The sequence below is a fragment of the Colias philodice genome, chromosome 15, assembly GCF_061535455.1.
Source record: "Colias philodice isolate Cphi_HAF_F1 chromosome 15, ilColPhil1 Martin Lab GWU primary, whole genome shotgun sequence".
NCBI lineage: Eukaryota > Metazoa > Arthropoda > Insecta > Lepidoptera > Pieridae > Colias > Colias philodice.
The window spans coordinates 1,332,743-1,345,390 of record NC_143100.1 but is presented as its reverse complement, the minus strand read 5'-3'; the positions used below and the strand labels follow the sequence as shown (position 1 = coordinate 1,345,390).

General features: G+C 33.0%; 3 protein-coding genes across 3 annotated transcripts in view; 1 reads left to right on the top strand and 2 right to left on the bottom strand.

Annotated features, from left to right (window-relative positions):
* Positions 1–12,648, bottom strand: part of LOC149482020 (arylsulfatase I-like) — a 44,315-nt gene that overhangs the window by 11,733 nt on the left and 19,934 nt on the right. The window lies entirely within an intron of this gene.
* Ype (yippee zinc finger protein) lies at positions 54–2,004 on the top strand. The gene is made up of 3 exons (XM_089704485.1): positions 54–275; positions 575–734; positions 1,202–2,004. The coding sequence occupies exons 1-3, from the start codon at positions 158–160 to the stop codon at positions 1,287–1,289; spliced, it is 366 nt and encodes a 121-aa protein (XP_089560611.1). The 5' UTR covers positions 54–157; the 3' UTR covers positions 1,290–2,004.
* Positions 3,663–8,750, bottom strand: csw (protein tyrosine phosphatase non-receptor type corkscrew). Its single transcript, XM_089704275.1, has 2 exons — positions 8,443–8,750; positions 3,663–6,481 (listed from the first exon to the last, which is right to left on the bottom strand). The coding sequence occupies exon 2, from the start codon at positions 6,369–6,371 to the stop codon at positions 4,497–4,499; it is 1,875 nt and encodes a 624-aa protein (XP_089560401.1). The 5' UTR covers positions 6,372–6,481; positions 8,443–8,750; the 3' UTR covers positions 3,663–4,496.

Genomic DNA, 12,648 nt, shown 5'->3' with positions numbered 1-12,648 from the left:
TTTCTTGCTGCTGTCAAATGTCAAATAGTCTCAGCTGATATGTCGTCAACGTCAAAAAAGATACGTCATTGTTTTCGCTCGTAGTGACAGAACTTGGATCAAAATATTTTTGTTTTTGAAATATTGCAGTGAAGAATTTTTTGGCTAAATAATAATCATGGGAAAAATATTTCTGGACCACATTGGTGGGGCTCGTTTATTTCTCTGCGCAGCTTGTGATGTGGTTTTAACGAATCGTTCAGAACTTATAAGCACTAGATTCACTGGTGCTACAGGTACGTCCTTTGTTACGTAGATGAAAGTCGTCATTGAGGAAATTTACATATCGTTGTTAAATAATATACTACTATCAATGTATTGCTGTTGTTTATTAGATATGCTTAAATAGTTAAAAGTAGTATGATAACATTGAAGACGAGATTAGATTCTAATTAAAATTAAAAATTTAATACTTTATATACATGTCAATAGAGCTTTAATCAATGAATTGCAAGTTTTTGAGTGTACTTATACGATTAATGACTGAAATCCACAACTATCGACGTCTAATTTATATAATTATTTATTTGCACAGGTCGTGCTTTCCTCTTTCACAAAGTGGTGAACCTAGTTTACTCTGAGGTGCAAGATCGCGTGATGCTCACTGGGAGACACATGGTACGCGATGTGTCCTGCAAGAACTGCTGCACTAAACTCGGATGGGTGTATGAGTTTGCTACTGAAGAGAATCAGAGGTAGGTACTACCTTTTATTATCTACTAGAGGTCCGCCCCGGCTTCGCCCGTGGTACATATTTCGCAATAAAAGGTAGCCTATGTCCTTTCTCCGGTATCAAAATATCTCCATACCAAATTTCATGCAAATTGGTTCAGTAGATAAGGCGTGATTGAGTAACAGACAGACAGACAGAGTTACTTTTGCATTTATAATATTATTTATTATCTACTAGCTGCGTTTCGTAGTTGCATGCGGATGCACGCGGGTGTCTCCGCTCCTGTTGATCTTAGCGTAATGATATATAGCCTATAGCCTTCCTCATTAAACGGGCTATTTAACACCAAAAGAATTATCAAATCGGACTAGTAGTTCCTTAGATTAGTTCAAGCAAACAAACTATTCAGCTTTATAATATTAAGTATAGATTTACAGTAAATTAGGTCATTCTTATAAGCTTAATAATGACGTTATGTTATGTTTACAGATACAAGGAAGGTAGAGTCATTTTGGAGAGGGCTCTAGTGAATGAAGCAGAAGGATTTGAAGAGATTCAAGTCAACAATGATGATTAAAGATAAATAATTAATATAAAAATACCTAGTATAAATTTATAAATAAGGTGTAGTTTGTAAGAGATGATTTGTACCTAATTATAGAAGTCACTCAAGATTATTACATCAAATTTTGGTTCAATCTTACAAGTTGTTTTGAATAAACAAAATACATTAAAAATGGATAATTATAAAAACAGGTTGTTTATACATCAGCCACATACTCACACATTAAAACAATGATCAATTAGCTTACAAGTGTTTAAGCAATCAAAGATAAGTTTTTATTGTTTTACAGTTTATGCAGAAATATTAGATGTGTATAAGATGATGTTTTTATTAGGTACAAATCAACTCACATGGCATTTAAAGTGATGGCAAATGTACAGAAACATCATTTAAAATATTATATTTTATAGTGTTCAGTAGAACTGTTATTTAACATTGTGTGTAATGTAAAAATAATATTTCATTGTTCAAGATTTAATAAAACAATTCATAGTAATTCAATATCAGTCAATTTTTACTAAAATATGTGGGTATTGTTTTTTCTCATTGTATTCAACAATTTCCAATATTAACAAATTAAGTTTTAACATTTAACAAAATCATAATATTCAACTGCCTACCTTTTGTGTTGCAAGGGATTTTTAATAATAACATTTTTAGGGTTAATTTAATTAAAATATATGTTCTATTTCTATGATCTCTAAGCAATAAATTATTGTATAAATAATTGTTTTTTATTTCAATTTTAACCTGAATATTTTTTATGAGATACGTTTGAAATAAAACAATTCAGTTAATACAATATCACATTTTATTCATTATTATATTATATAACACAACATATATCTTTTGCGGATAACAAAATTTGTTTTTCTATTAATTTTTATGTAAAATTCTTAAGCTCAGCTGTAATATTGGAATACATTATAAATAAAAAATGCCAACAACGTAAAATAACTGTCTTCCAAATAGTGAATGTTTAGGAGATCTCAAAATATCAAATAAAATTTTTTGAGTGTACTTTGCACTTTAATTTTATTAAAGATTCGTCCCAATATAAAATAAAGAAAACATGTTTTTAACATCAATTAAATTCATTGAATTTGAATCAATCACTATTCAAAAGACAAATAATATGCATGATACCAACTACAAATAGAAATAAAAAATATTCCTAAAAATATTGCGCACCTCCACCCATGATATAGGGTGTTACTTCACATAAAAGCACCTCATTTATTACATATAATATAGATAAGAAATAATAAAATTTTAATAATATAGCAAATCATTAGCTGATAGAATAAACAATATTATCAAAGGGATAAAAATTCATTTGTGAGTTAACCAAAGCATAAAAGTTAAATAAATTAATATATATATTCGTAATTTTGAGGTATTTTTTCCAGACACACATATTTTGCCTCACCCTAAAAATGCTACAGATACTAATTGTTAAAAAAATATTTTTCGCACCCATGGACGTATAAAAAAAGACGGACGCCGTATTACGAACAAACAACGTGAAGCCACCATAGTAAGCTAGCGATCGTGTAAAGACAATAAACACGCACACACTCTCACCATAGTAAGCTAGTCGGCCGCCATTACGTCGTGAACTACCGACTGATTAACTGCGTCACTGTTTCACAAAAAATATTTAAAATGCCGTCTTGCGTGGTTAAGGGTGCACTCACACACATCAGTCACCGTCACGGCACGTCACCGGACAGGATTAAAAAAAAATATGTATCAATAGTTCTAGTATGACTCTGTTCCCACACGACAGTCGCCGGCACGAAATCTATCAGTGACGTCACCGGTCAGGCACGTCAAATAATCTTTCCATACATGTATCATACTTTTATCCCCACTCACCCGGTGCCGTCACGTCTCAGTTCAGTCAGCGTCGTGCTACCGTCAATAATTGCTACATGTTCTCTAGCGTGACACACGTCTAATCACTGACTAACCTGATGTATGTGTTCAATGATTCAGTCAAACCGGCGACGTGACTGACGGACAACATGACGGTGACTGGTGTTTGTGGATACGTACACAAACCGTCACCGATCAGTCATCGGTGACTTGACGGTGACTGATGTGTGTGAGTGCACCCTAAATGGTGTCGCAACAGTACAATTTTAAATAACAAAACACGAGGGATTACATTCCACAGGGAAGCAAGTTATTTCTTTTTTGTTTTAATGACAAAATTATTACGGCAAAATTTATAGAAAAAAATACAGCCGCCATTGTCAACAGGACAGCTGTTGCCATGGCAACATGGCACACACACACATGGATGTTTCGCCGCCATTACTAGGCTTCACTCAATGTTTAGGCGATATACCGTCCGTCTTTTTTTATACGTCCATGTTCGCACCTATAAAAGCTTTATCTTAACTACTTTATATTATGTTCATTTGTAAGATGGGATGAGGCAATTTTCCACGTCATTATTTACTTCCAAAACACACTGATTATGATTCCATAATCCTACAAAATTTGCCATTTAAAATCTTTAAACTGAAAGGAAATATACTCTGCCCAATTCAAGAACCAATTCGAGATCACTTTGAAGCCAATCTCCAGACTTCATTTTGTATTACGTTAAAGCAATAATTTGAAACAATGTCAGGTCTCCATTCCTATGTTAATAATATGTATTTTTTTTCTCAATATAGTCAATCACCAACAATTACTTTATTTTATTTTCCCATACTATGCTAAATATTTCTTCTACCGCATAAATTATGAAAAAAATGCACATTTTAATATGCATTCAACACTTATTTATACTTTCAGACGAAAATAAAATATTTCGAAATGGGCTACTTTTATATAAAGCTATATCAACTACTCAGTGCCTCTTTTTTACTCATTACTTAAGAAAAAGCCCATTAAATAGTATTTTATAACTTTCGTTTTCAATTTTAACAAATAATTGTTGACATATAGTAAGACACGTTAAACATAAACGTCTATAACTTATATATTATAACATTGATAAATAAATGATACATCCACCTTTTTATTGCATACTAATTAAGTAAATCTAAAACAATGTATCACTAGAAAAGATTCAAAAGTAAAGTCTAGTCATTTGTTTTATTAGCGCCTTGGACCTTTATGTTCTAAGATCTTATAATATTTTCTATTTATAAAGCTTTTAATAGCGGATTTCCTTACATCACCTACTCTAGGCATCTGTCGGCATCAAATGCGCGGCGAGTCGGGCGCCGGCTCGGGGGCTACCATGCCCACTCGTTGCTTTTCAGTTTCGATAAACTCTAACAAGGCCATATATATAAATTTGTACTGAGCTTCGTTTTGTACCATGCCCGAACGCTGGTCTCTCACCATCTGCACGGTACGGTGAACGTCTATTTCACAGTTGAACCCTTCTTTCCTAATTTGGTCCAAAATCATGTCGATGACGATGAAAGTTCCGGTGCGACCGATACCGGCCGAACAGTGCACGCACACTACGGCCTGCTCGGGAGGCTCCTCTCCCGTCATTATCTGCTGCAATCTAAAGTTCACATCCAGCAATATGTTCAGGACGCGACCGGGCTCCGAGGGTACCCCGTGATCTGGCCAAGCAGTGAAATGAAAATGATAAATTGTTCGCTTAACATCAGGTTCGTCTTTTTTGGTGACAACGAATCGTCTGAGCGTATAATCCTGGGTGGAGGATTCGGATTCGTTATAAATAGTGTACTTTTTAATGACCTCTGTTTTATTAAGCTCAGGCCAATAGCGTTCACATTTCACTTTTCCACGCTCAATTTCTTTCGTTGTCATAATTATGATGCGTACGTCTTCTTGCCATATCATGGACCAAAACTGATAAATCGTAGTCGAGAGACAGCCTTGGGTGGCAATGTACAATTTACTGTAGACATTCTCTGGATCACCATTTACAATGTTTCTCTGAACCTTCTTTGGACCTAATGCGTTTATAATATTTTGTGTTGAACGGAGAATCGCTGGTTCCATTTTCGTAATTTTATAAGTTCCATTTATTTTTCCAGTCTCGCTAGGAGTTTCTTCAGTGATTATGACAGGTGTATGAACAGGTGAAGATTTGTCTTTAATTTTTGATGATCCGTGATGTGTATTCTCATAGGTACCATTAGTATCGTGGGAGTCTGCTGAAGTATCGATAAAATCGGATCGAATATAATTAGCGTTGATGTAATCTGCACCTGGCGGTGCATCTGGAGGAATATCTTTCAAAATAACTCTAGTGTGATCAAATGGAATTATATTTTTGTATCTATTTTTTCTAATATTCTCAGGTTTCGAGCCCTCCATTCTATCGAACAACTGCAGGTTTTCCATCATTTGTAAGGTTTCAAATTCTTCCCAAAAGCCTTGTTTATAAGCCATACTTTCTATTGGACCCTCGTTTTCTTTCTGTAACTGTTTCACGCGCGTGTGGAAGTGTTGTACTTGTATGCGAGTGGCATTGAACGGTTGAATGAGTCTCAGAACGTCGCCTGTGGTCTCCACCAAAGGGTAGTTGCGGTAGTGTTCGATAAGGCTGACAAGATCGTCAAATTGTTGTCCTCCGCCCACGTCATATTTATTGTCGGATCGTCGAATGATGACGTGCGTAACCCGGTCTCTTGTACGCACTGAGAGCACGAAATCACCTGGTTGCCTTTGCGATTCCCTCACTAAAAATGAGCCACTTCTACCGTTTTCTAACATCATTCTCTCTGCCTCCTTGGCGGTAAGCTGTCCGTGATACCATCTCTCGGTTGTGGGATCTGCGCAGTTCAGTGGCGTTTTTAACCGTATTATACTTCCGTTCTTTTCTCGCAACTGGCCCTGATTATCCATGTAGTATTGAACAAGCTCAGATAAAGTGGCAAACTTTTCTCCACCATATAGATCAAGAAACTCGCCATTATTTTGTATTTTTATATGAGTTACCTCTGTGCCCCTTCTTACAGATAATGTGAAGTCACCTTTATTGCTTGTGCTTGGTCTAGCAAGAAAATAGCCATCCCGACCGCGATCTAAGAGTAGTTTTTCTGCATCCACACCATTCAAAGAAGGATGGAACCATCTCCGTGTTATCATCTTATATTTATAAAAAAAAGAAGCGCCAATTCGATACTTACTTATATTAGTTATCAGAAGATTAGTCTTTGTATTTTATTCTTATATCTCGATGCACCCTTAGCACTCATCTGAAATTAAAATAATGTAGTAATTAACCAAATGAATCCCTTAACTCCACATTGTTCTTTATTTTTAAATATATTTATTTTGTATACCTTTATGGCATTCTGTATTAACAACTGATATTCTACTGAGAAGATACCAACTGAATATGTTAAGTGCAAATTGTACACTTAATCTAATCTGTGGAAGCATAGTCATTTGACAAAGAGATGGAAATCAATTAAGTGTAATAGGTAGAAGATCAATATCACTAGAACATTAGGTCATGGGTATTATATGTAAGATCCTCCAAAAAAAGGCTATTAACTATAGCTTGCCACCTTTGCTATATATTGCTTACACCTTAACAAATTACATACTAAAACATTCCATGAGAACCGCTATGTCTGTTTAAAAAAATCATCAAAATCCATTGATAATAAGGATCAAAGCATACATACTTAGACTAGAAAGCCCTGTAAAATTTCCTAGTTTTTTATTTATCCTGTATTATTTAAAACTAGCTTTTTGTATCAAAGATCTCTAGGTTTCTGTATCCAAACAGAAACCTATAGCTATTATAATTATTATAATAATACAGTAAAAGCTCTTTATTCGCGGGCAAAAGGTTCCGTAAATGTGCTGCAAATAGAGAAACTGTGAATATAGAATGGTAATTTGTATGGGGTTATAGGGGATACGTTCCTAGGTGACGAAATAAGGAACCAAATACATAAAGAAATCAGTTTTATTGAAATTTTTGACCATACATATTTATTAATTAACATTTAATTAGGTATTATCTTCAGGTTTAGGCAATGGCTTGGCACTTTTTACTCGTTTTTTAGTCGATATTATAAATTCGTAGTTGTAGTTCAGGCGTTTACTAAGGATAACGATTTATTTTTATTTAGGTAAACACATAAATGTAAGTACCGATGTACCGTTTCGATCCGCTAATAAAGAATTTTGGGTCGCGAATATAGAAATTAGGTCGCATTTTTGCCATCCGTGAATAGTGAAACCGCGAATGAAGGAAGCGCGAATAAGGAGCTTTGACTGTATAAGGTGAGGATCATTGATAATATTCAAATGGATTTACACTTTTAATCAAAGTTTAAATCTCTTCCTCACAGCAAGCTAACCTTTAAGGTTAACATAACAATGATTTAAATTATAATATTTTACTAATACATATCTATCACTTCACATAGATAAAAAAGTTGGGAGTATTAAAATAATTCAATAAAGTAATTTTAAATTTATAATATAACTGCTTCTTTTGAATTTGGAAAAAAGGTTTGTGCTAGCAGGGCACTTAACACTGATCATCTTTAAAGAAAAATCTTTTCTCTACAAGACAATTCACATGTCTTAGTAGTTAAGTATACCAACAATTCTGTTGTGTTTACCATATTTTGAGTTTATACCTTCAATTAATTATTAAAGGTCAATTGTGTAATAAACTCACAATTAATTAACAATAGAAAATCAATTACGACAAAAGTAAATCATTACAAACACATTAGTATTTACAAGACCAAAATAATATTTGTTTGAAATGAATTCAACACTTACATGTGCTTAAAAATGCATAAATAATTTATATAGGTTCTAAAATGGTATAGTTTCATTATAACAGCATTTTTAAATATGAATGCACCATAAAAGGTAAATACGCCGAGTTTATTGATAAGCCCACAAATAAAGATTTTCCTTTTATATATTAATTACCTATATTTGTAAATGCTCCTATTTTAATTTATTGGTTTCAAAATAAAGTTACATAGTAAAAATGGCAGTTTGAACAATACTCAAACATTGTACTCAAACTGTAAATGTACACACTCGAACATACTACAATGTAAATTTTATGTATACATATATATTTAGGGGAACATGTACACAAAGGTATTGGCAAATACGATTACGGTAATTTTGTACAAATAATTTATAGATCATTATTGTGATGTATTTTAACCCTTACCTCATAGAAGGCAACCATGCAGTGTCCAACACACTGTATTCCTTAAAATAGTAGTAAAACGTATCGGAGTGTTGTTGCTATGCTGACTTTAGACTTTTTGTAAACCTTTTTTTCAAGGGCGTATTCACGCGATGTCCACAATAACATAAGAAAATAAAGTGAGGCGTGTAGTAAATTTTAAATCCAGTAGTTCATTATGATAGTTAAATAAAAAAAGCTGAAACTTAATAGTATTTTACAAGGAAAGCCAAAAATTAATTTCATTCCCAGTCCCCAGATAGGCTGCGGAAATGTCACGCAACTTTCGTTTTTTTTGTACTGTCACATTTCAGCTGTCATTACGTGACAGCTAACCGTAGAGTGAGAATGAACTATAGAGACGACATCGGCGTATACCCGAACGAGATGGCGAATCCTTACGTCAATGTTGCCAACTATTACAAAAACTTTTTATCCGAAAAACTGGCAAAATATCTATAAATGTTTGGGTATTTTTTTGTAAGATAGGTTTATGAAGAAAAAGACAGATTTGAAAAGATTTTGTTATTTATTAACTTAACTAGCGACCCGCCCCGGCTTCGCACGGGTGCAATGCTGATACTAAATAGTAAATACACTAGAGAAAAACTGTGAACGTTGTATATAAAAACATAGCGGCCCGCTCCGGCTTCGCACGGGTATAAAATATATAGCCGGGCAATATAATATTAACTTTTGAAATTAACAAAGTAATATTGTTCAACATGATTTTTTATTAACTTTTGAAACATAAAAGTAATATTATAGAACAATGAAATCAATTTCAAACGGAAGAGAATATAGGTAACAAAAATTAGAGGAAAAGTTATTTACGATCGATCTGAGATCGGGATTAAAAAAACTATAACTGTGGAATAAAGTTTAATGGTAAAGTTGTAGGTATTTAACATATTTATTACAACTTTTGCTTTTACACTTCTCGCAATTAACCACAAATATCGAAATATCCCAGTTCATATATTTTTTATAAAAAAACAAGGCTAAAGTTTAGATATCATTTCAATCAATGGTAAATAATAATAGAAAATACAGTAAAATTAGGACAAAAAAGGTCAAGTGCGAGTCGGACTCGCGCACCGAGGGCTTCGAACAAACTTAGGTAATTGTTTTAATATGTTGTATCTTTAAATGTTGCTTGTAGCAATTTTTTCTTTGTCTGTGCTATAGGACGTGGGGAGTACCTTGTAGGTTGTGATTCCCTTGCAAGTAGTTGCTAGTTTCAGAATATGCGGTTTTAATTGCTATTTCTTCTGATTCAAATTCAAATTGAATTTGAATCAGAAGACAGAATAATATGTTATAAAACAGATACGGGAATAATTACGAAAGACAAAAATTTTTTATTACATTATATAAAAAAAAAATATTTTTATTTTTAACTTATAACCCCTTTACTTATGAACGCAAATATTGTAATGTATTCAATTGATATTCACATCAAAAACTTAGCTTTATAGTCATAAGTGTATTTCTCTCACGCATTACTTGTCATTTTAGTGCCTATTTATAATAAAAAAGTACTGGAAATAGTTCAAATTAAAAGCAAATTAAACGAAATACATTTATTTGAAAATGAACAGCAAAATGACGGTAGAAATAAATGGGTAGAGGTTCCGCGATAATGTGCGCGCGAGTAGCAGACGAAAGCGCGCCGCACCGCGGTGAGGAAGGCGCGGGGGGTGGCCTTCCGGATTTTACTCCAACACGGCCTCTCCTGACGGGGCAGCGTCCTCGCTGCCTTCAGTGGCAGCTGCAGCTCGTGTGGAAGGGCCAGCTTCGCAGTCTTCAGCGTTATGATGTGCATCGTAACCTGGAATATACAAAAAAACCGACATTGAAAAAAAAATACTTAAACCAATGCAAATGAGGAAAACTGAACCGGAAAACCGAACCGTGTAACAAACTTTACACAAACATTAACATTTAATATTAAAAAAAACATTTCACGATTTTGGGGAAAATTTTACCCTGTACTGGTATCCCTCATGTTAATCACATGATTATACCATAAATTTGAAACTACGTAAAAACAAATGGCGTCCTGAACAACAAGAACACTTCGTAATTTAGTCGGATAACACAAAAAAATGTTTACGTCTATTTCGATGAAAATATTATATATTTGTAGATAATTTCACATTAGAGTTAATGGAAATGTATCAACTATATCCAGTTCTATAAAACAATATACTTCAAATAAGTTTACTTACGTGTGAAAGGTAATATTTGGTAATCTTCGTTCCGGCCGATTTTTACAACCAATCACACTACAACGCACCATATTTTCACTTAAAGTCGGATTAAAACAGATCACTGTCAATGTTAATTAAACTTTGAAGTCACATAACAGCGAGAAAAAACAGAAAACTAGCAAAACAATGGACTGTAGCCGCTTGTTTGGGACAAACTGCCTTTGTCCCCAACAAAAGAAATCGCATAACATGAGAGAAACAAAAAACAATGTTTCTGTCTCGCTTGCTCTTAGCTTTATAGTCATAAGTGTATTTCTCTCACGCATTACTTGTCATTTTAGTGCCTCCTCTATGGTTCATTCTCACTCTACGCAGCTAACGAATTGAATTAAATTCGTTCAACTTAAAATAAAACGCGTTCGCAAACAATAAAAGAAAAAAGTTTTATTGAAATTCCAAAATACAATGTATAATTTATTGAAACGTGATAAATTTTTTAAATTTATGTATACAGTTAAGTAAAATCTCAAAATTTATAAAGAATATTCTGAATACAAAAGAAAAAAAATCGTGATATGAAATAGGTTCTTGTGTTCTACAGTGTGGAAATTTTCGATGAGCCGGAGGGAAAGTAGGTATAGGTAAACCCTAAGGGTAAACCAGAATCTGATGGCAAATTGGGAAATCAAAATTTTAAGTGTGCAACCCTAGGGAAAATGGACTGAACGATCTTGATACTGCTTATTTTTTATTTTGTTCTCAACATCATTAGTCACATTACATAAGTGAACAATACTGTACTTAATAATGAGATATCCACTTAATATTATGTAGGCACATACTTATATGTATAATATACATATTACTTTTATCTATGTAATACATATTATTATTTACACATACCTATATTTGTATATTCATTATCATTATGCCATGTAAAAATATGGATGTAATGATAATGCAGATCCAAACCAGATTGCTTATAATTTTTTATAAAATAAAATAAAAATAAAATGAAACTATGTTTATTTTCGTAAGTATTAAAGATACACACATTATAAAATTGACTTGGACAGCTTGGACTTGACGAATAGCCGTATTGGAAACTCCTGTAATAAGTTTTCATAAAATTATATTGTAATCAACAAACAATATTATAGTTACCTACTTATAATATTTTTAATTTTAAGTATCAAAACGGGTAAGTCCAATTTACCAATAAAATATTCAAAATTGAAAATTGTGATGTGTTTGACCCTTCTTCATCGAATGTTTTTCTATACACATTATATACAACACCTTTTGCTTGTGATCGCAGCGGCTTTTTCGACATTTTCGAAGATTTTTTAGACAAAATCCTAAAAATTATTCATCAATTGCAAAGAAGACAAATAATTTGACAACCAATTTGATAGTTGTCAAAAAAAATTGCCATATGAAAATCTTTTATTTCTTAAATATAAATATGCCATCAGATTCTGGTAGACCTATACTTGATAAACTGAAGATAGCAAATTTTGCTGAAAGGAAACATTCCTTTATTTTTAAAAAGAACTGTGTTCAAAGATTTTCGAAAATTCATTTGCATCGACCGGGAATCGAATTATCTAAAAAAAAAAAATGGAAAATTATGGGGCAATTTTATTATTAAAGAAATATTAAATAATCTTGAATAATAATAATTTGGGTAGCGGTTTAATTATTTTTTTTTGAATCGTTGAATCGAGTGCCCTAAACAATGCACGTGCATCTTGCACCTTGTTCGAAAGAAATAGGAGTAAAATCAGAGTCATACACAGTCGAAAACAATTCGGGTGGTAGGTGACGGTAGCCTGTCAATCAAAAAATTCAAAAATCCGTCGGTCGTCTTTATATATGTAACTAGCGGTCCGCCCCGGCTTCGCCCGTGGTACTTACGTTTTCTCTACATAAGAACCATGCTCGTACTTCAAGGAATATAATAAAAAAAGAATTA